Genomic DNA, 24,326 nt, shown 5'->3' with positions numbered 1-24,326 from the left:
GACAGAGCCGCAACAACGGCTACGCCTGCGTCAGGAGAAGAAAGACAATCCGCTGAGTCGTCTGAGTCTGATAATGAGCCGGACTCGGAGCAGGGACTTTCACAAAATCCTTGGCCGTATCTTAACTCAATGTTTGAGTTCGACCGAGTAAAAAACGAGGGCACAGAAAAACCACAGACAAAATTAAAAAATTAAATTAAATTAAAATTAAATTAAAATTACAAAATATAGTAATTTACTGATGTGGAAAATAAGAAATTTACTCTTACTCTTACTTTTACTTAAAGTAAATTTAAAACCATTTACTTTTGGATACTTAAGTACCTTTAAAAGCAAGTACTTTTCTACTCTTACTCGAGTAATATTTTGACTGAGCTACTTTTACTTGTAACGGAGTAAATTTTGACCAGTAGTATTTGTACTCTTACTCAAGTACTGGGGTCGAGTACTCTGTCCACCTCTGGCTACGGAGCAAGAAGCTATTGTTACCCGTCTCCCTATCAGCACCTCACACCCAGTCAGAGAAGCAGCCTGGCAGTGCCATCTCCCAGTCAGAGACCACTGGAGGTATGCGAGGCCTGGGCCAGAGATTACTGAGCAACTGAAGATTGATCCTGGTGAGGGATATGTGGCATTCCCCAACCCTCGAACCTCTAATCCCTCCAATGTCTGACTCTGTTATTTGGTTTGATTATTACAGAGGAGCGGCTGTGTGGGCTGAGGTGGATGAGAGTGCTGTGAAGGCGTAGTAGTCAACACAGGGTTCTGAGGTGACCTATAGCGTGATGCCGGCAGACGTGCCAGTGCAGGGAAGAACAACTGTCTGGATGAACCTTTATAAAAAGACATAAGCACAAAGGCAAAAACATAAGAACTTAAACAGAGGAGAGAACACTTGACAGGAGCGAAGTAGCTCAAACGCAAACAGTCACACAATGGAGAGCCCGGTGAACACCTGCGCAAATAAACTCAATAAACCTGTAAGCATACTGTGCCTGACTTACAAACAGCGTCTACCACACAAATACAACTCAGGAGAGACGGCAAACAAGAACCTGAGACAAGTCAATCATGACATCACGCCAACACAGTCTGACGTTAATGGGCCTAATTCCTGCTAATACACATTTTTGGGTTCAGGAAAACATTTGATTAAGCCACAGGGATAAAGTAACAAATACAACCATACCATTTAGAATAAAGTAACAGAATAACAGCAAGCCAAGCCCAAGCTAAAAGAAAATATGTTGAGCCCAGTAGAAGGAATCTGCAGCCCACGTAAAGAAGTGTGACACCAGGTAAACATCCTTGAAACAGGTTTCTCATGCTTAGGAAAGGGATCTGCCGGAAAAGTTTTTCAGAGTGTAAGATTCTGCAAAATCTGTGGCCAGCTCAGTATATCATGCCTCTCACACCCTCTATTCTCTTCCCAAACTCTAACCAACACACCCCAGCCCTCCGCCTCCCTCCGCTCCGTGCTTCCATCCAGCCAGAGAGAGGAGTGGAGATAGGCCCAGTTGCTAAAGCTGTCTTTTCAGCCCCTGCTCCCGCTCGGTCTATCTGAGATACACAGCAAGCGGAGGTGTCGCTTTTCCGCTGGCATTTCGGACAGTATCTACTTATAGACGAGAGAAAAGGAGAAAAGAAAAACAGAAGGGGTATTATCAGGGAGGGATGAGAGCAGCAAAGGCATTTTGTCTTTTTATTCCCCTCCTAAGCCCTGGGCTTTGCTCCCAATCCGATTGGTCGATACGGCCAGGGATGTAAATGAAATGCAAAGAGGAATAAGGCTGGCTTCCCATCTCCAATGTGTGCCCCCCTAAGTCCCCCTCCCCTCTTTCTCTGTCTCACTCTGTCTTGCTCTCTGGCTGTTTCTGGTGTTGTTTTTCTGCCTCCCCATTCACAGACTTTCCACTCTTCCCGTTTCCGCCTCACCCTCTTCACTCTGCCCCCCCCCCCCCCACACACACACTACTCTCCGCATCCCTCCTCTCTCCCCGGCTGGGCTCACAGCTCTTATCTCCTCAGACGCCCCACATTCCAGCGTTGCCGTGGCTCCCTGCCTGCATCCCTGGTCACGGCGATTCCATGGGTTCCCACAATCCTCAGCAGCTTGCTGATTTAGGGTGGGCACCTGACTCTCAGAAACAGGGGAGAGGAGAGGAACAGAGGTGTTATGGAAAGACAGAGTGAGAGAGAATTGGCGGCAAGTGGGTTAAGAGGAAGAAAATAAAAGTACCAAAAGAAAAAAGAAATACTGTACCTAAGTGAGTAAGGGCATGGTTTAATCCCATGTCATTAAATGTCAAAACAACATTTTATACATAAAAAGATTCATTAAAATTCCAAAAAGGACACCTTTTTTTATTCTAAAAGGTAGGATCTTTACTGAATTATTTACGCCTGTAGACAGCAGAGTGACAGTTCCCACTTTTTCACGAGACACCAAACCATCTGTGCTACAGCAGGTCAAATCTCATCATCCAGCCAGCTGACAGCCGCTAACCAGGCCGGCGAACAGAGAGGGTAGATTACATTCGGAGAAAACTACGCGTGTACTTCCTGACCGTCCCTTTTGAGTCATATCTCAAACGGCAGGCTCCTTCAGCAGTGTTTTATTAATCTTGCAGCAGTACGCTGCATGGTTTGACCTCTGTATCACAAATTTTATGGCACCAGGCTCATTAACACCCACATTTAGAAAGAACTGAGACTGAGGTGTCTGATTGATCCTGAAAACATTTCAAAGTCACACAAAGTAAAAACCCTTTTGTCCACTCTGGTATAAAAAAATAACCCCAAAACAGCTTCTCTCGAACAGTCACAAGTCTAAAAGTCAATTTTCTTGGAAGTTGGGAGCTGCCGTTGTGCTATGCATGAATCTGTGTTCCTCTAATGATGACAGCATTTTGTTTGTCATTGTGCCAATCTGTTTATCAAATATGTTGATGCGCTGCTCTGAAAGCATAAAAGCTAGAGTGGAGATTTAAACGTGGACAAAAAAAGAAAAAAACACAAAAAAACATGCCCACAGAAACACACCCCTAAAAGGGTGTCTGGCATTGTGACATTTCACATTTCATTTAAATCCATGAGGGATTATAGCCCTCCTGTTAGGAAGGAAGGCAGGGGAAAAAAATAAAACACTCCCAGCATCCATTAGTTTTTAAACATTTAAAAGACCTTCCAAGATAGACTGATGGAAGGATAGAGGGGTGGGTGTGTAGTATTGGTAATGTGAAGTGAGGACTGCGTGGCACTATGCAAGTCTGTCCTAGATTAAACAGCCGCTCTAATCCCCCATTTCGGCTTCCAAATTGGGTTTCCCTCAATCTCGGCCTTGCCATCCTAATGTGAGAAAAAGAGAACTGGAGCAGAAGCCGAGGCAAAATAATCACCACGTTAAAAGCTCTGAGGACAGAATAGAGGAGGAAAAAAAAAGAGAGAACGAGATGTAAAGATTAAGTAACTGAATGGGTGAGTTAAGGAGAGTGCACAGAGCTTGATTGAGGTCAGAGAAGACTTCTTCGTAGTCATGCTTGATCCGGCTGTTGGTCAACTGTAAACATTTATCAAAAGAGGTATGGCTCGATGCCAGTCTGATGTTTGCTCAGAGTTCAGCTGGAAGATTAAAGGCCAGTTCTCATGTATACCATCTCTCTTCAGTCCAGTTTTGATTCAGAAGTCCAATATACAGCCAGATACATTTAACAAACTAAGCAGACCTTAATAAATCAGTATCCTCCTGGGGGGCCAACTTTAAACCCTGGAACGAGGCGCTCAGACTTAATTCCCAGCCCATGGCATCCTGCTCAGTTGTACAGCACATCCTCGCTGTTGTTCCAGCTCCATTTGGCTTTTCCAGAATTATATCATGGGCTTTTCTTCCGGTTCTGGTGACGCTCGTCTCTTTCTTTGAGCAGGTGAGTAATGGCCGAGCGTATGGCCGGCGCCTGGGGATCGGTGGACTCCTTCTCTAAGTAGCGGGTGAAGTGCTGTATGCTGCAGGTCAACAGGCCGTCTGGACTGTGGCCTCGCTGGCCGGAGCGGAGCAACCTCTCACACGCCAGTGCCAGGTTCTTGTCCCAGTTCGGAGGGTAGTCTGACTGGGCCTCCACAATCTCTTTATACAGCTGCTCAGCAAAGACACATACGTGCACACAGACTCAGAAACAAATGCAGATATCACCAAAATATTGTAGCACTTTATGATAAATGGCAGTATTGTTGCATTGCATGCGTTTGTCGAGGTCCGACTTACAGTGTAAGATAACTCAAAGAGGCGAGCTTTCCCGTCTCCCTTCAGCCTTTCTCCCAGGTCAAAGAGAAAGAAAGCCGTCTTCATCCTAAAAACAAAGCACGCACGCTCTGAGCTAAGTGCTGGATGGATGAGCCATGTAGATCCACACTCTCAGACGCACCACTCCAATCGAGTGATTTATGTAGATGCAGCCACCAAACAGAATGTACATGTAGATGCTCTACCACACAAGACTGGTTTATGGAGATGTTCCTAGCAGGCCAGTTTGCATCGTGACGCAGCTTTTTATTTTGCAAGCTAGTAGTTTACAATCAATCTGAAGAGGGAACAACAGTCTCCTGTAAAACGTTTCAACGTACCTGGCTTGCCACATCTCCTCATTAGCGACTCGCTCCCAGGATGCAGGGTGGAAACTGTTCAAACACGAAAAAAAAAGAGCACATTCTTTATCTAACCCAGCTCCAGGCATTGGCTTATGCACAGTTCCGCTAACTATAAATGATTATTCATGTGAATATATTGTTCCACTCAACTTTGCAAGTTTTGATACACTAAAATTCAATGTTTGCTGCATAAACATTAAATGACGGAGCGACAATACCAGCTAGCATATTAGACATGGAGTTAAACCACATCTGCCTTTTTTTTTCTTTTTTCACTTTGTTGACTGCAAACACTTGACCTCTTCTTCAAAAGAATATTTTAACAACGTTTCCAAGCTAATATTTGGCTCGTGGGCAACTGCGGACACGCTTGTCGTGGGAGTGCAGGAAATAATGTCACAGTATTCAGCCGTGGATATCTGAGTGAAAGAAGGGCTGCTGGCAACAGCAACAGAATATGGAGCTTTGACTAATTCCAGTTTTGACACAGTTATTGACAAAACGCAATAAGAAACTCATTATTTTTCATCTTCAGTCTCATTTCAAGTGGCTAAAGGCCTAATGTCTTGCTCTGGTTGAATTCACAAAGAAAGCGGGATCACAACATGGAGAACAGAGTATAACCTCACTTTGGGAAGCTCTGTGGAGTCTGAGGCAGCAAGACCACAGAGAGAAGGGCAGCAGAGGATTTATTCTGAAGGATTTGTCAACTTTCTTCTTTTTTTTTTTTTAGCAAAAGGAAGACTCCCAAAAATGATACTTTGCTAAATTTTAATCCCTTGAAGAATGTATGACATCTTTTTAAAATAACAATCACGTAGAGATGCAATGTTCCTACAAAATACTGAATGAATCGGGTTTCATTTGGTTGAAATGGGAATTAAAAACAAGGAACATCGATGGTTGAGTGCTGTGGCTGCGCGTGCACACCTGTTGTGGGGCTCGCTCCAGTTGTAGATGTTGCGAGTCCGCTGACCCCACTGTTTGGGATGGAACTGCTTATTACCAGGCACCAAGTGGTCGCATACACCAAAGGGCCAGCGAGTAAAAGTACGCTCCCAGCTCATATCTCCATCGGACAGCCCAATGCAGGCAAACACATCCCTCCTAAAGAAAAGAAAAACAATCATAGACACACAAAGCAATCAAACATTTCCTCACATCCAAAAGCCTCTACCTATCCCCTCAGCTGTGTGCTGCTCACAGACCCTGAGGGTTAACCCCACAGGACAGTGTTGCCCCACAGAGAGACAGACACATTGGCCTGGCAAACACTGCCCCCTGGTGGGCTTGGTATTAACAAGGCACCATCCAGTTTCTAGGTCTCGGTTCCTCCTGGGGGAGTAGACATGAGAGCAGGGAGCAGCAATAAGTCCGCCAGAGACTGTTTAACCAAATCAAGTAGATTAGTTGCCTTCTGTAGTTCATCAAACTCCTTTTATGGCCTCAACAGTTCTGTGGGCTTATCTTCTCCCTGCACTCACCGCTGTGTCGACCGTCCCACTGATCTCTGCCTCGTTAGATCACCCACTTGTACATTTGGACCATTGTTGCCCTCCCAATTCACTCTCTCTTCCTTTCATTTAACATCCTTCCATTTAGCCGTTCAGACCACCCTTTTATTTCCCTTCTGTTCTCCCCATGAATCTCAGGGACTCACTGCGTGTTGTGAGCCAGAAACTCCTCGAGACTGAAGGTATTTTTCTCCTCAGGACCAACGGGGTCCCACCAGCGGCCGGGAAAGTGGACCCCGGAGAGGTGAGGCGCCAGCTTGGCCACATACCAGGAATATGTCATCATCTAGGAAGAAGAAGGAGCATCACCAACTCTGTTCAAATTAGCAGTGGAGAAAAGTGACTAGGAATAAAACTCAGGTACATCCCTGTGTTGTTTTAAAGCCAGACAATGTTGTTATCCCATTCTTTGTTATTTTATTTTTGTGAAAACTTATTAGTACTCAGACAGTATCCTTCACCAAGACCAATGTCCTATTTATTAAAAAAAAAGTAATCTGGATCTGCTAAAAATTAGTTAAACGGGTTCTTCCTTTGTCTACTTTCACTAGCTGGCTGACGTCTAAATCCAAACGTATCATTACTCTGAAGTTTGTAATACTACTTAATATTTTTTTTATTCAAAGAGAACTTTCATGTAAGTTGATTTATGGCCCTTAAATTGCAGTTTCTTTTCTTTTTTTTTCATCTACAATATTTGTCTTACATTAAAATAACACAAGTCAATGAGGGATCAATCAGAAATCAAGGCGCTGACCTCTTGGTCGACCAGGCGGACGTCAGGCCGCACGTCCTGGCAGTAGTGCAGGTAACGCAGAGAGTTTCCTGGCAGGTCTCCTCTGGTCAGGATGACCGAGTCTTTTGGGACGGAGGCCAGAAGCTCTCTGCCGAACCGCTCCACCACACTGTTCGTGCTCTGATCACACTCTCTGAAAAACACAAGCAAACATGCACCAGGTTGTGTCATGAAAACCCATTACGTTTACTGCTGTGTACAGTAGAAATGCTTAAGTGCAGCCTTGCCCCTGCACAGCATGTGGTGTGTGATGTGTACTGTGTAAAAGTGCATATTTGCATTAGCACTTTTAAGGTGCTCGGAGGGGAAGTTGTCAGCGCCGCCGCCCCTTCCCTCCGCACAGCTCTTTGGCTGCCTATCTAATCGTGAGGAGACAGGTGTGATGGCTCTGACAGCACAGGCCATGCTCTCCCCCCTTGATCAAAGCTGCTCAGTGATGGCTGTCTGGCACTCCCTGTGCTACGCTAGTGTAATCTGCCTACTCGGACAGCTAACATCTCAGACTGAGCTCTGCAACTTGAATCTATGTGCTAACCGTGCCTCTCTTTAGCCCCCTACCACGGGGTGAGCAGAGAGAAACCTGACATGTGGAATTCAGACCTGAGGTGTGAAGCACAGGAGAAACAAATCAGGTTGACTCAGGAAAAACGTACACATGAGGATTTTCGAAGGAACGAGAAGCAGGGAGTTTTCATCATTTCACTGAAACTTTAAATAGCCGACATTTAACTTCCCTCTTCATGCACATTTGGCTCCCTGCAATAGGAGTATTGTTCAAAAATCACACATACATGCTCTAAGATTGTGCAGAAAAGGAAAAAGCCTGACACAAAAACACTATTAGAGCCTGGAATCACTAATAGCCTGTGGAAGTGTGATACAATGCTGCTACAATAATTACGTCTACTGTGATCAAAATCTTTTCTGTTGCAGAATTAGTTCTGTAATTGTCTGCAAATTTGAATGTTACGAGACTGAATTTGCATCTCAGCCTTAACAAATAGGGGCATTCGGCTACAAATCTACAATAGTGGAAATGCAACTGCAAGGATTTTCACTTTATGCTCCGAAGCCCTGAATTTGAAACGAGACAATGAGAAGTTCTGAACGCTGACTGTGCTTCACTTTGATTCCGTTCCCATTTACATGCAGTCAAATTCTCGGCAGAGAGCGAGAGGTCTAACAAGAACACAACCACAGCAAGTATTACAACTTAAAGTCGGCATGTGTTGTTTTAGACTAAATGAAAGAATACAATACAACAACACGGCTCTATCATCAATGGAGCACATTGTACGTTTTCACGGCATCATGCGACAACATGTTCTTCTACGTGCAACGCTCACCTGTGATTTCTGTGCAGCATATGTGTCAGCAAAGCTATGGTGAAGACCCAGCTTGTGGTCTTCCACAGGCACCCATATCCAATCCTCCTCTCTAGCTCAGTGTGAGTCCGGCTCAAGCCGAGGCCAGCCAGCACGCACACTGCAGCATCACCCTGCAGCCAGAAACGCTCCACCTGCAGAAAGTGCAAGCACACACAAATGCATGCGCAAAAATGGTCAGAGGATTTATTTTAGCATTTTGTTTTAGTTTTTAACTCGTGGATCCCTTTCAGGATCAGCATTGATATGTATATACTGATGTGGATGCAGTTTTATGTCAGGAAATGCATGAACGTGGAGTTTAAGTGCTCACCACTCCGAGCAGTAAAGGTCTGTTAATGTCCAGGTTGGCTCTCCAAGCAAAAAACAGCGAATAAGCCACCAACATGCCAGTCAACAACCAGGACACCGAACAACACCTCCTGTAAAAGGTAAAACTGCTAATTATTCAGTGTACAAATATTATTCTATTTCCTATTCAACGACTGTTCTGCTATGTATCCCTTAATTCATTTCCATATATTCATTTATGCTGTAAAATACTTTTTTTCTTTTAACAAATCTGTTAAAAATAATGCAAAAGCTTGAGATCGCACGCCTGTGAGAAAACCCGTGTGCCTGCCAGCTCAAAGGTACATGATTGAATTTCTAATACAGAGTGAGTCATAATGAGCTGATGCCAGCCAGTGAATCACAAACTCATTACAGCACAGCTGTAAAACGTACTTAAAGGCTAGAAGGAAAATATGTTGTCCTTTTGGCAAAAACAAATCATCATTTGAACATGAAGAGCCTCACTTAAGTGTGAATGCAGAATACTCCAAACAGATTTTGATCATTTTCGTGAGCTGACCACAAGATTCAAGCTCTTTTTCATTCACATAATACAATATTCAGAAAGTAAATGCTCACTTTTGAGCAATGAAATGTTCAGAGATATCTTATTTGTACAACAAACATTTTAACATTAGGTAAATCAGCATGTGCACAGCTTCCCTTTGCACTCTACTGAATGACCTTGCTCTTCTTCATCGATGTGTATGTGCGTTATCAAAGTGCACCTCCGGGGGGAGGCTGGTGCCCTGCAGAGCTCCAGGGCATCACAAGGCTTTATCAACTCCACCCCACAGACCCGGGCAGAGGCTCGACTGTAACGAAATACTGATTCACACAGCTACATACAAGCGGTGATTAACTGGCACACAAACATGTTTTTGAAAATCCAAAATACACAACAACTCTTCTTGATCTGAATACGGAGCATCGTGACAGCTTGACAGCTAGATGCCTCGGTGTTGTTTTGTATTCTCTTTCTCTCGGATCAGCATTTTGTCAGTGGTTTTGTTCCCCGTCTTTCACTACGGGGGGATTAGATTTTGGGTTGAAGTGGCTGCTGAAAAATATGTGACAGTGTTTTGTGCGTAGCGTGCGAGAGTCTTACTCATCCCACCTGTCCCACGAGGAGAGGAAAAGGCCTATTCCTGCCAACGCTAAAACAGGAGGGGAAAGTTCTGCCAGGTAGTGATCCATCTGGGCTCTGCACACAGAAACACACGCGTAACACACACATGATGGACATCAAAGACAAACTCAATTACCCTTCCTGTTACTGGACTCAAGGACTGTAATTATCACATGCTCTCCGCCCCTTATCAAAACAAACTCCTTGGACAGTCCGCCCCTCCTTTCAATCGGATTGACACATGCGAATGACTGTGTCAGCCGCCCTCTGCAGCCCTGTCCTCTCCTCACAGCGCCTGTCAGTCACAAAGCACTTGCTCAGAGCAGCACGATAGTTCCCTGCCTCTTGCTTAATACCCATCTCCATTTGACAGCTTATTGAGTCTCTGTATCTCCCAATGTACACTGTGTGAATGTGCTCGCGAGTGTGAGGGTGTGTGTCAGGTTCTCCAGTGGGTTTACGTCTCCAGTGCGACATGCCTGTCATGTTCGCCTCTCTCCCCCATCTTGAAGGTGTGCTTGTCCATCAAGCAGCAGGATGGGAAAGGGTGGGTGCCTTGGCAGAGGGAGGTCTGCCAGTGGGGGGTCTTAAGATGAACATGCACCCCATCCCATCATTTAGAAAAAGATACCGTGAGCGGGATGACTGTTGCGGTGATGGTAGTGGTAGCGAGGGAGCAAGGGGAGGGAGTTCAGCGGTGGGGGCTGCTAGAGTGGAAAAATACAATTTCTCCAGCTCTATAGCAGTGTCTATTGCAGTGTCTGTCATCACAGCTTGTCACGCTTAAACACCAGAGCTGAGTGATCATTTAAAACTGCTGGAGAAACAGAACACAGCGATTTGGCCCTCTAAGCAGGTTCACTTCTGCTTTGATGGGAGAGAGTGGAATGGGAAGAACAAAAGCTGCTGCTGAGGAGAGGAGAGGAGAGGAGAGGAGAGGAGAGGAGAGGAGAGGAGAGGAGAGGAGAGGAGAGGAGAGGAGAGGAGAGGAGACTGAGGAGGACTGGGCTCTCACAGTGGTTTGGATTGTCTTCAGTTGAACCAGCAAACCATTACAAAGTGTGACTGGTCCTCTATCTCTACATCTTGTGGTCAGATCGCATCCCAACCTTGAGTCCTGCTTTTTCTCTTCTGACTTCATCATTCATACTAAAGTCAAACACACCGAGAGCCTGCGTTCTGTGAAAAAAAACTGTGATGTTCGAGCGAAACAAAAACAAACAAGCAGCACCAGAAATGTTAGTTTTATGGGCTCCGGGAATTTCGATAGTCTCATTATCCTCTTTGTCTATATATATATATATATATATATATATATATATATATATATATATATATATATATATATTCCGTAAATATTACTTACACTATGGAATAATCTTCAGAAGCAAATACCAATGAATTATTTCAAATCTGAATGGCTTAAAAAATGAGATTTCTAAAGAAACAAAAAAACCTTTTAATATTATGAAGCAAAATATAACCAAGACATAATTACAAAAACATGAGGTTAAAGAGTCTTTGTGAACAATGACATAGTCTAAATGTTTCTAATGGCATTTTAGTGGCTGCATGTGTACAGAGATGCTTTATCCTCCTCTGCCTTTCCCATCCATCCAAGCTCTTTAAATTCATCAGAAACTGTTTTTGTACATTTCTACTTCCTTCAGTGAGACTGAGAGCATTGATACATTTAGCTATTAGAGATGCACTTCAAAAAGTATCAACTTAGATAATCAGCATTTCTTTGATATAACAGTGATTTACTAGTAAAGGCAAGGCAGTTCCACAGAATGATGAGGCTTCTACCGTGTTTTAATGTACGCTGGATGGTCCCTTGTTACATCCCTGTAAATTTGCTATTTTTATTTACTATTTTTGTTTATTTATTATTTATGAGTATCTGCTACTGGGGTGCAAAGGTTTGGTTGGGCGAGTGTGTTTACTGTTGGAGGTGGCCTTTACTAAATCACCTGTCAGCTCAGGTCCACTGGTGTGGGAGGAGTTGGAGCTGCTGCAGGTGTGCTGATGGAGAGCGACGCCCACCTCTACCGGGAGCCAACAAGAGGAAACTTCTCCCCTACAAAACTGCTGCTGGAGCAGTGCTCGCTGGCAGTCGTCTCACACCACCTCATGTGTGAAGACGTGCTGTCCGTTCTGTCTGATGTTGTGAGAGCTTTGGGGCCAAATGTTTGGTTTCCCACAGCCTGCCCAAGCAGTTTGTGGCCCTGCTAAATCTTGTTGATTGAATAACTTGTGAAAGTAATGGAAAACAGTAAGGTAAATATTAGATAGCTCCAACGCTTGAGTTGTATGTAAAAGCCTACTTTGATGAGGATTGGTTTAGAGTAGTTAGTATAGTTAATATTATTGTAATTTTGTTTTGGTTAAAGGTTAGGTTCAGTTAGTGGATTTATTATTTTAAGGTTAGGGTCCAGTTCTTTATGCTTATTTCTTTGGTTTACGTTGGAGTTATTTTCTTTATATAAACTTTAGTTCTTGGGTTTAAATTGTAAACTGTTTTCCATGCTGTTGCACTTCAACTTGAACAAAAGAACCATTTGGTCAAAATAAAAACATATCTTTACTCGCAAAACCTGCCTTTCATTTGACATATTCTGTGATCCCTAGTAGCAGAGTACGTAATATCCCTTCTGCAAACAAGGTGAGCACTGAGCCTTACAGTGTTTTCCTCTTTCCATAATCACTCATCCCAAAGTTCTGTTCAGCTAATTTTGAATTTTTATGCTTTTCTTTTAATATTTTGGTCTTACTTGATCTTTCGCTATGAAAATATTCTTGGTTCAGTTTGCAGCCTGTGACTTGATATCACCACTCTAGATACCTCCAGGTCAGCCTGAAACTATCCAGATGTTTCGTTTAAGCTACTTTCCACAATCCACCTACTTTTCCAGACTTCTTTTACCGAGTTCCTTGAGAGGACAACATCCTCACAATGTCTAAACAGTTGTATGATTGTGAAACTTGGAGAAAGACCCTGAAATGCTGAAACAAGGATTTCAAGATGTTTGGCACTTCCCTCATAGCCTTTGGCAATGCAAAACTTTGCAATAAAGGCATTTCTGATCCAGTAAAACGACTTGATCTTCCACTATTTTCATCAATCATCCCTTTTTCTGAAGTCAAGCCAATGTTCACTAGTTATTTGGATGCACGTGAACACTGAATCAAGATCATCCATTTATTCATTTTATATACCCGCTTAATCCTGCACAGGGTCACTGGGGTCTGCTGGAGCCTGTCCCAGCTCATTCCCAGGGAAACGCAGAGGTACGCCCTGGACTAGTCTATTACAGGGCCATATTTATATATATATTATATATACACACACACACATATATATAAACACACACACAGTGGGGCAAAAAAGTATTTAGTCAGACACCAGTTGTGCAAGTTTTCCCACTTAAAAAGATGAGAGAAGCCTGTAATTTTCATCACAGGTATATCTCAACTATGGAGAGACAAAATATACTCTGTCAGACACCCGCTACAAGTTCCTGGATGCCTGGGGACCCTTTATTGAGTATATTAAAAATGGTAGACATCGCCCTCTGGACCAGTGATGTTGGATTCTTCTCTCCATCCCATGCTGTCTTGTTTAGTCCACGTTAAGCTTCACACAGTCAAGTCTCTGCCCCCTTGTCTACGCTTGGACCTCACTCTTTGGACACTGTGGACTCTGTCCTGGACTTTTTACTCTACCTGTATTCCCTGACTCTGTATGTGAGCTGACATGCATAAGTGTTACCATTACGTGACTATATCCCTGCTGGCAGTTTGTTTTGTTTTGTTTGGTCCTGATCTGGTTTTTTTTTTTGTTTTGTTTTTTGTTGGTTTTTTTCATTATGTTTTGTCTCTGCTGTTTTGTATGTGTTTTATACTGGAAAAATCTTATAAATAAAATTTTCAAAAAAAAACTATGAGAGACAAAATGAAAAAAAATATTCCAGAAAATCACATTGTCTGATTATTTTTAAATGTATTTGCAAATTATAGTGGGAAATAAGTATTTGGTCAATGACTAAAGTTCATCAGGGGGTTCAGGTTTGGTGTTCTTTGGATGCAACTCAGCTTTCTTTCTCCTCCAAACACGACAAGTTGTGTTCTATTTTGGTTTCATCTGACCATATAACATTCTCCCAATCCTCTTCTGCATCATCCAAATGCTCTCTAGCAAACTTCAGACGAGCCTGGACACGTCTGGCACTGCAGGATCTGAGTCCCTGGCAGCGTAGTGTGTTACTGATGGTACTTTGTTACTTTGGTCCCAGCTCTCTGCAGGTCATTCACTAGGTCTCCCGTGTGGTTCTGGGATCTTTACTCACCGTTCTTGTGATCATTTTCACCCCACGGGGAGAGATCTTGTGTGGAGCCCCAGATCGAGGGAGATTATCAGTGTCTTGTATGTCTTCCATTTTCTAATAATTGCTCCCACAGTTGATTTCTTCACACCAAGCTGCTTACCTACTGCAGATTCAGTCTTCCCAGCTGGTGCAGGTCTACCATTTAGTTTCTCACGTCCTTTGACAGCTCTTTGGTCTTGGCCATAGTGGAGTTTGGAGTGTGACTGTTTGAGGTTGTGGACAGGTGTCTTTTATACTGATAACCGGTTAAAACAGGTGCCATTAATACAGGTAAGGAGTGGAGGACAGAGGAGCCTCTTAGAGAAGAAGTTACAGGTCTGTGAATGCCCCCCCCCTCCCCCCCCCCCCCCCCCCCCCCCTCCCACCTATGATCAAAATTACAGGCCTCTCTCATCTTTTTAAGTGAGAGAACTTGCACAATTGGTGGCTGACTAGTGGCTGACTAAATACTTTTATGCACCACTGTTTATATACATATAGGCAAACAACCACACTCACTCACACACACACCTACAGGCAATTTAGAATTGTCGATCAATCTCAAATGCATGTTTCTGGACTGTGGGATGAAGCCGAAGGTCCCAGAAGTCGAACCAGGAACCTTCTTGCTGTGAGGCACCAAACATAAAAAAACAAAAATCGAGGTCAAGTGGACCTTATTCTGTTTTTTTTCTCTTTATTATGTAACCTAAGATGAAAGTCAAATCAAAACGGTGCCAATAATTGTGTCCCACATACAATTGTACAGTTGAAATGTTATTTTACTACCTGCAGATAGTGTTTTATTATTCCATGGCTTTGGAAATAACAATATTAGAGTTTCCCAATATTACCAAATTGGTTAATACATGCTTATTGTAACTCTACAGTTAAATAAGATATAGCTTTGATTAAAAATACAAAAACGTTATCTTGCAAATATCTTCAAAAAATTGTGATTTATAGCACATGAAGTGAGATGTAAGTATATATTTAGAAAGCAGCAGTGTTTCCTGTTTCAAACAACAGCAACAGAAAGGATCAACTTACTGCAGCATCGTGGTCAGGTTCACAGAGCTCTCCGTCTTTGCCTGAAAAAGAAAAAAGGTACAACCAAAATAAATCGCAAGCAAGATAAGATAATTAAAAAGACATTGATGGCATGTATTTGCAATGACTCGTGATGACACACACGGTGGGTTTAAGTACAGCTTCAAATTTCAGCCGGAGAGAGGAAAACGGTACATACTAGACTGAAGGTGCCGTACTCAGTCCTGAGCAGGTGCGTCAGCAGCCCTGACAGAGTGGTTTGATCCCCCCAGCTCCAGCGGGCAGTGTTGAGGTAGGATGAGATGGGCAGGTAGATGTAGGGCAGAAAGCCAGCGAGGAAACACAATCCCATCGACACAATGCCACGCAAAGATAGCTCCTGCAGAAGATGCACTGTTTCTACAAAATGGATGTTTCATTGATGCGAGGTGGCCCTGAAGGCGGCATACGACAAGCTTTGACAGTTATAGAAATCTAAAGTCGCTGCACTCGAGTTGTAAGGTTTTATGCCTAAATGATCGAATAAATAAAGGAATCTAGAAGCCAATTTTTGTTTAGATATAGAGGTGTCAAAGTCTGGAATAGTTGGTACCATATTGCAAACAACTGTAGGTACCTATCCATCTTCAAAAGTCGCTCAAGAGAATATTTAATTCAACAATGTAGTCAAGAAAGCTCTTGCTTTTCCCACTGTTAATGTTTCTTTTGTACTTCATATTCTGTGTTGGCACTTGTTCAGCATAATATTCATATTTTCATGATCATGTCTTCATAGGTCTACAGTAATTTTTTATTTTCATTCATGTTCTGCATGCAATTTTTATGATGTATCATTTATTTGTATTTTATGATTTTGTATCCTCCTAACTATATTGTTAAATGTTATTAGGTGGGGGCTCCTCATAAGCCTACTGGCTTGCTCGCTCCTCCCTGCTCTTTTAACTGCACTTAGTTGTGTGATGTTATTTTTATTGTATGTGCTAAATAAACTAAACCAAACTAAACTAAATGCACGACAGAGTTTAAAAGAAAACATTATAGTCTCTCTTCAAATGAGGTCAATCTATAAACAGATGGAATACACCACATGACAGAATGCATCGTTCTGTAAAAAACTTAATACAGCCTTGCTGTTTGTAAAGGAATTATGAAGGTACTTATTCAGGTGCTGGTATTGTAATGTACTAAATTAAATGACCATTAGCATGTGTGGTAGAAAACAGAAAGTATTAAATACAGAGGAACTGATAAACATGTTCACTTCACTGCATCCTTGTGTCCTTCTGTGAGCTCACAGTGCAAAAGAGGAAAGACATCAACAACAATGTCAACGAAACAATTGTTTCTCCCCAAGTGTGGCACAAGTGTGGCTTGTTTGTAGGAGTTGCCAAGAGAAAGCTTCTTATTTTCTCTCTGACAAGAACATGGCAGCACAGCTGAACAAATTATAAGGCTTCTATAAAAATGTTGTTTGGATAGATGAGACCTCATATCAACTATCGAGCACAGTAGTGGAGGGGTTATGATTTTGTCTTGACTCCCAGCCACAACACCTCATGAAGTCAGCCATCAGCTCTGTGTACCAAATTACAGTCTAATATGAGGCCATCTGTCCGATAGCTAACGTTTGGCCAAAACTGGGTCATGCAATAGGACAATGGCTCCAATCAGAGCAGAAAAACTTCAGCGTAATGATTAAAAAAGACAAGAATCAAGCCATTTCAATGGCTCAGTTAAAGTTCAAACAACAAACTTAAATAAATGTAGTGAAAGGAGCTCAAAGGAGCTGTCCATGAACAAAAACCACCAGGCCTCATGAACTGAAACCCCACTTCAAATTCCTTCACAACAACGTGAGAAGCCGATAACGTCACACACAGCAAACAATAACTTCAAGTTATTGCTGCTAGACATGATTCTACAATCTGCTAAATTAATTTAGTTTTGGATTCATTTTTGTAAATTAATGAAGACGAGGTGTGATATGTCATGTGCCGTTGTTCCTGAGGTTGTTTTTACCTCACTGTGAGACCTGGTTGTTACCAGTTCATATTTTATTATGTTGTGACTCGTCAAACCTTTCAACTGTAAAAGAGCTGGCTTTTTTTATCACGTAATTTGTCTTTGTGATCATAGTTTTCCTTAATAGTCTATTTTTAACACTTAAACTAACATCAAACTGTTCTTCCCCAAGAAAAGTCAGTGATTTCTCTGCACCCAGTAAGGTTGACAAAGAGCTTACAGTGTCTTTTTATAGTCATCCCTTTTTATCTAAAAAAAAAAAAATTAAAAAAAAAAAGGCTCTCAGCCTCTTCAGTGTGGATGAAACATTTCCATTTATGCAGTTTTAGAAGTATTCAGACATATTTCTACTTAAGCATCTTTAAATCCCATGTGTACTTCTCTTCACAAGGCTTAAGGACTTACCTTTAGAGAAAAGAGTCGGTAAAGGACCCAGGGAATAATGACCAGCACGTACAGCACCAGGGTGTGCTGGTTACACAGCCCCAGCCCACAGCACAACGCCCCCCAGTGTGCAATCTGGTGTAGAGAGTAACAACATCATTATGAGTTTAACATGGGATCATGGATGAAAGGAAAAGATTGCAAGGCTCGAGTGCAGATGTGTGGAGCTGGGCCACCTTGTTCCTGTGCTCAGAGTTTTCAGCACAGTGGAAGATGGATATCAAGAAGAAGAGAAGCCCAACGAAAAGGTTGTTGAGGGTGAAAACCTCCGCCACCATGGACCACTGCCAGCTGAGCCGCGACACGGCAAACACACCTCCAGCCAGCACCGCCCCAGGACCTGGACCCGCCAGCCTGAGTGAGGGAAGACCATTTGATTATTAAACATGACAAAAATCTGCTCCTTCAAGTACAAAAAAGCAATTAAAAGAAAAACAGTTATGTCAACAAGGGAAGAAAAAAGGGCTTCTGATTGAAGACACTTCATGTTTCATCACTGTGTTGTTCAGAGGATGTGCAGTGCTCTCCGTTACGTTTAGCAACTTGAGGAATATTCTTGTTTGTACAACCAGGTCCAAAGGACTTCATGGTAGTCCACCACGTAGATAAAGCTGGTTCAGTTTATTTGAGTTTCTGGTAATGATGCTGCAGCCCCAACAAAGGACTGCAGATAAAACTCTACAATCCAAAAGATATAAAAGATATGCAACAATGTCAAAACAAGCCACAGAGGAAAGAAATCAGCCATGATCTAAGAGAAACCAGTTGTTGCTGTTAATCAGTCTGGGAAGGGTTGAAAGTCTATCTCCAAACAATCTGGAAAGATTATTCACGAGTGGAAAACTTTAAAGACACTTCAGAGAAGTACATGTGTCAGCATGTTCGCATGAACATGGTTTGGTCCCTTTGGTCAGGGGAAAAAAATGTGAAAAGGTTTGGTAATGACACACATCACTAAGTTTGGTTAAAAAACAAAAAATCAAAGCATCACACCACAAACTCTGTTCAGCACGGTGGTGGAAGGATCATGACTGGGGTTTGCTTTTCAGCCAGAGGAACTGTGCATCATGCAGCCATTACTGACTCTAGCCGTGGTCTTCAACCCTGGTCCTCAGGACTCACTAAGCTGCACGTTTTAGATGTTGCTCTGCTCAAACACAACTGGCTCAAATTAGTGGGGCTTGATGATGCTGATCCAATCAGGTGTTGACTGAAAATGGATCATATGTCAGGACCAGAGGTGGAAAAAGTACAAAAATATTGTACTTAAGTAAAAGTACAAATCTTCTGCTTGAAAATTACTTAAGTAAAAGTAAAAAGTACCCATTAAGAACATTACTTAAGTAAAAGTAAAAAAGTACCTCAACTTAAATATAATAAAGTACCAAAAGTACATGGTGTAAAATGTACTTAAGTACAAAAGTAAAAAGTACAAAGTACAAAATTCAAAGTACAAAATTATTTTCAAAAGGATTGCAAAGAAATGGAGAATTTGCTTACAACTCTAAATAATGGTGATATTATTCTGACCCCTTTAGCGTTTGTTTCCATTACCCCCATACTCTGCGCCGGTGTAACGTGGAACCATAAATCAGCCCCCGCTGTGCTGTTCTTTGATTTGTAGCGAGTAACGACGTGTCCAATTTTAAATATAGCGGATTAAAAGTACGATTTTTTCCTTGAAAATGTAACGAAGTAAAAGTAAAAGTACAGAAAAATGAAAGTATCAATAGAAGTACAAATTCTCAAAAATCTTACTTAAGTACAATAACGAAGTACTTGTACTTCGTTACTTTACACCACTGGTCAGGACAATGATCCAAGACACCTATCATGTTAGATAAGCCATAGAACTTCAGCTGTTTTCTTCGATACTTTCTTTTCTTTACTTTCTTTCTTCTAAGTAACACTGGACAACCACAAACTAGCAAAACAACAAAGTTAGCCGTTTCAGATTCTAATTTTCCAATCAAAGACACCACTATTGTTGGCCACTAATTCAGGAGCCCACTGATATTTTCTCTAATCAAAGTTTGTTTCTTGAATAAGGTGTTAAAGAAACACACTCCCATTGATTTGGGATATTTCACATACCATGAGAACTCCCTCCCCCTGCCGACTGGCACAGAAACCACTGTGGTAGAGTTAGCACTTTATCCTCAGCTTCTTAAATATAATGTGTGCACAAAAGTTTTCCCCTGCCTTCTCTCCTGTAGTGGCTCCATCTCCTTTGCAGTAATTGAAGCAAACTTGGGATAATCTGTCATACGCTAAGACCCACCACTTACTAAAATGAGAGACAGAGGGGGAGAGAAATGAAGGGGAGAAGTAAAAGAAAAGGACAAATTGTGCAGAGAAATGTGCGTGTTAAAGGGGTGAGACAGAGGGAGGATGAAATATAGAAAGAGGAAGAAAAAAAGTTCAAGAAGAGAGATGGAAAAGAAGAGAAAAGGGGGAAAAAAATGCAGCCCAGTCCCCAGCATGCTGGCTCTGAAATATGAGCAGGCTCGACAATTAGGGAAGTCAGGCAGTATGGCCCTTTCCCCCATTGTGTGGAGTGGCTTAGAGTCCTCATCAGCCTATCAGCTAACTGACAGGCAGAGAGCTGCTCTATTCAGCACCGCAGATACAAGCTGCAGGCCAAACGGCTGCCAGGTCCCTTATGACCCCACAATCCCTTGCCGGTGACAGCTTCAAGCTCCATAGCAAATTAGGCGCTCTCACATTACAATCGCAGAAGACAGATTCCATTAACGGTATCTGAAATTGAGTAGAGAGCAGGCCTGTTATCAGACCTGACTCATAAGCACCGCCATTAATCACAAGGCATGATACCATTTATACATTTCCAGCTCTCTGCCTGCCGCTGTGATAGTCAGCCACAAAAGGCCTGATGAGACTTAGGCTAGGGGAACAATGGAGCTTTCTGAGGAAAGCGCGGTAAATCATGAAAAAAAAGGAAACTGAGTGCGAGAGAAGGGTAGGAAAAAAAAAACTCGTGCTTGCTGACTACTTCCCCTTTTTTATTGGGTTTTCTCTCTCCCAGTCTTCACCATTTTTCTCCTGCCTTCTCTGTAAGGCGAGCACTGTGAATGAGCATGTACAGTATATGCGAGTGTCTGTGCACTTAAAAGGGGGTGGGGCATCTAGGAGTGGGTCTTAATAAGAGATAGCAGTATTTTTCTCGCTGCACCGCTCCAGGAATTAGTTGTAACTTGAAGGAAGGATGAAGCGGGGTGGCGGTTTGAGGGAGTGGGGAAGTGAGGGGGGATGAGGACTTTTGTTGAGGTGCAGAGACCTCCCACACCCATAATTTTACCTCACTGCATGACAATTAACCCGCAGCTCACACACCAAGCAGGGGGGCTGGTTTGGGGGTAGCACAGGGTGCAGAATAATCATGGGGGGTCCTTGGACGCGGTTATTACACAAAGTCTGCCACCGCTTTTGAAGCTCTTCTGACAGCCACATTTACAAAGGCACACACACACTCCTGCTCCTCAACTTCTTTATTCTCTCTGAGTGCCTGACAAATCTCTCTGTTGGAGCTTGTCAGTCATTAAGAGCCCAGCGATGTGTGTACAGTGCAGCCCGTAAATGACCTGCCTGTCTGCGCGGGACCACCTGGGTCCCAGTCAGCCTCTCAGCCACTCCGCAGCTCATTCTCCAGGCTGGCTGCTCCCAAGGCGCACAGATAAAGCAGGACACATTCTGACACCAGTGTGGCCATGTTCCCTGTTATCACAACTCAATGCTGTGAAGGATGCCGCTGTGTGGCTCAGTGACAATGGACTGCTTGAGAAGTAGCGGGAGCATAACACGGCTGACAACGAGACTAGTCTACCCTGAACTGATCCGTCCTGCCAAAACGCCTGTGTCATCGCTCGGGTAATTAACTGAACGGCAAATATTAGGCAACAATGCCAGAAATAAATCACAAACATTAAGATAATGTACCGTATTTTCTGGACTATAAGCCGCACCTGTATATAAGCCGCATCCGCTCTATTTTTAAAAAAACAATTAAAAAAAGATATACAAGCCGCACCTGTATATAAGCTGCATCCGCTCTATTTAAAAAAAAAAAGATATGCAAGCCGCAGATATTTATGTTAGATTAGATATTTACTACATGTACAGAAGTATTTTGAACTGTAAATGATGTACATGTTTGTACCTAAATAGATCCTTTCCTAACAGTGTCTTTTAACACAGCAGCAACTTTGCTGATTAAAACGGGACAGAAACAAGAGAAAATAACCGGTATTTATGTATCTGTTTGAAATCTGCTTCTACCTACTTCTATCTGCTGAAGAAGAAGTAGCGTATTCTTCTTTGCATTTATTTTGTCTTAGTTTTTATTCTAATTCCGGTTAGAGCGCCCGAGTGGTGGAAGAAAAATCCACAGAATAGCTGCACTTTTGTATAAGCCGCATGGTTGAAAACCTATGAAAAAAGTAGCAGCTTATAGTCCAGAAAATACGGCATTTAGAAAAGAAAAAATATCCAAAATTAAAGACTTATTTAGCCGATGTATGAAACTTAATCATTTACGACAACAAAATACTAAAGAAAAAAAAAATCTAATAGCTATCGTAAAAGCAATGACTTCTTCAAGGTCACAACAAAAGTTCATCATAATCACAATGAAGTAGGAAAATCGGACCTGGCTCATTCAGCCACTCGGTTGTACAACACGGCTCGGGCCGTGGCCAGCGTCAGTGGCTCGCACTAAAACAACGGCACACAAAAAGCCTACACCAGCAGTCTGCACTGAATAAGCCTTTACAATGGAGCTGGCCAGGGCCGACACTGTCACACACCACCCTGGGGAGCAGACAATACCACAGCTGTGCCATCGCGGATCAGAGACGCACCGCTCTCTAACTGAGTGGTGGTTTGGGAGGCAGCGCTGGAAACAAATCACACATTCCTGAACAGGATGGAAAGCCTGAGAGAGGAGGTGGCCTGCTCAGGCTGAGGTTTCCAGCTGGCCCTCGCTCCCACCCCAGGGGCCCCCTCTGGCCAGCACGCCAGCCAGGGTACTTAGTAGCCATTATATGATGGGTAAGTGTCTGATGCACTGCTTTGAAGTTTCCAAGCCAAGCAGCAATTGATATGCAAACATGTGGAAGATAACATGTGTCAGGAAATCAAATACGGTTCTGAATTGAATAACAACACAGCTGTAGAAAGACAAAAAACTGCTCTGGCTGGACAAATGTTAACCGTTTCTTTGATGAAATGTTTCATGATCAAACCATGATGTAATTCTTTTTTTTTTAAATCTCGACACAGAAAAAAAACTTGAAATAAGTGGGTTATTTAAACTTTATGACAGATTTTAACAGAGCAGTGCGATGTGGGTGTATGGGAAAGAATCACATTTGCTCGGGATGGGATTCGAACCATTTAACACCTGAACACCTGAGTCTTAATGAGCTAAAACACTTATATACTGTATTTTCATTTGCATTACGGGACTTTTCCAATCAAGGATTTTAAGGGGCTTAGTTTACAACTGACACTGAAAATGAGCAAATGTATATTTCTTACCACTTTAACTTTTAAAAAATTATTTTAAATTTATCTTGTAAGCCCCTCAACTTTGTGGCAGTTCAATATAAAATTACAGCAGACAAATCTATGATGAAACAAACAAAATGTGTTTTATATGATTGGAAGTGTAGCAATCCCAGCGTGAGGAAACTGGTATATATCGTACATCTCATCTCCTTTCATACTTGGTGGCCAGTCACTAACTGGAACTTCTTGCCAGAGACACAACATTAAAACATGTTTAAATTATAATGATTACAATTAATTATATAACAATGAGATACTGTCCCAATATTGAACTATGATATTTCCTGTCATTACGTAGCAACTTCAAGAGCTATGTTCATTTATTGCATAATAGGTTACAAAAACCTTTACGTTACACTGATTTTACAAATGCATTCTTAACTATGTTGATGTTTGTTGTGTGATTCATTCTGTAATGATACAATATAACAGTCTGAACTTTTTAGTTGCTCCTGTCATGTTTCTTTGATCAGATCGTTGTGTTGAAAATTATCTTGTGAAATAACCAATTTCCACTATGAAATGTCTCCACAGGAAGTGAGATTTTTTTTCAGTATTTCTCAGCCCCATTATTATTTTTTTTAACTGGCATTCAAATTCATATATATATATATATATATATATATATATATATATATATATATATATATATATATATATATATATATATATATATATATATATATCCACATACATACACACACATATACATATTCAAATATGTATATGTGCCAAGGCACTAGACAAATTTTCAGCGAATCATCAAATCAGGCACTTGCTCGTCCTATCCAAGGCTGAGGCTGTCCGTTCAGACGTAAAGGAGGATATTTAAATTTAAAAAAAAAAAGGTCTTGGGCTCTGCCACTCAACACGCTGACTCCTTCAGGAAAACCCTCCAGTGCTACAAGTGCATGTAAAATTAATCACCACAATTCTGCTCAAACAATGCATCCACCGACATGACAATTTCTCCCAGAATGCCATCTTAATCTCAACCCCACACAAAATCTACAGGAAGAGGGCGGTATAAAAAAAAAAAAAGAAGCAATTTACAAA

At 42.2% G+C, this 24,326-nt stretch overlaps 1 protein-coding gene across 3 annotated transcripts in view; it reads right to left on the bottom strand.

Moving 5' to 3' along the window:
• Nucleotides 1-2,002: 2,002 nt before the first annotated feature.
• tmem260 (transmembrane protein 260) overlaps nucleotides 2,003-24,326 on the bottom strand; it is a 32,503-nt gene continuing 10,179 nt past the window's right edge. Inside the window, exons 1-14 of one of the 3 annotated variants that reach the window (XM_061744442.1) lie at nucleotides 19,779-19,846; nucleotides 17,861-18,038; nucleotides 17,646-17,759; nucleotides 15,418-15,597; nucleotides 15,219-15,259; nucleotides 9,781-9,876; nucleotides 8,653-8,761; nucleotides 8,301-8,473; nucleotides 6,916-7,087; nucleotides 6,305-6,444; nucleotides 5,575-5,751; nucleotides 4,621-4,674; nucleotides 4,262-4,346; nucleotides 2,003-4,133 (exon numbers count right to left, since the gene is read on the bottom strand). In XM_061744442.1, the coding sequence (XP_061600426.1) occupies nucleotides 3,873-4,133; nucleotides 4,262-4,346; nucleotides 4,621-4,674; nucleotides 5,575-5,751; nucleotides 6,305-6,444; nucleotides 6,916-7,087; nucleotides 8,301-8,473; nucleotides 8,653-8,761; nucleotides 9,781-9,876; nucleotides 15,219-15,259; nucleotides 15,418-15,597; nucleotides 17,646-17,759; nucleotides 17,861-17,962 (1,704 nt within the window). In that variant the 5' untranslated portion in view covers nucleotides 17,963-18,038; nucleotides 19,779-19,846 and the 3' untranslated portion in view covers nucleotides 2,003-3,872. Of the gene's footprint in view, nucleotides 4,134-4,261; nucleotides 4,347-4,620; nucleotides 4,675-5,574; nucleotides 5,752-6,304; nucleotides 6,445-6,915; nucleotides 7,088-8,300; nucleotides 8,474-8,652; nucleotides 8,762-9,780; nucleotides 9,877-15,218; nucleotides 15,260-15,417; nucleotides 15,598-17,645; nucleotides 17,760-17,860; nucleotides 18,039-19,778; nucleotides 19,847-24,326 lie in introns of those variants that run through there. The other 2 variants (XM_061744440.1, XM_061744441.1) reach the window with 2 other exon arrangements.

Source organism: Cololabis saira, chromosome 16 (assembly GCF_033807715.1).
Source record: "Cololabis saira isolate AMF1-May2022 chromosome 16, fColSai1.1, whole genome shotgun sequence".
Taxonomy (NCBI): domain Eukaryota; kingdom Metazoa; phylum Chordata; class Actinopteri; order Beloniformes; family Belonidae; genus Cololabis; species Cololabis saira.
Note: the sequence above shows the minus strand (reverse complement) of the source record. Positions and strands in the feature narration are given on the sequence as shown.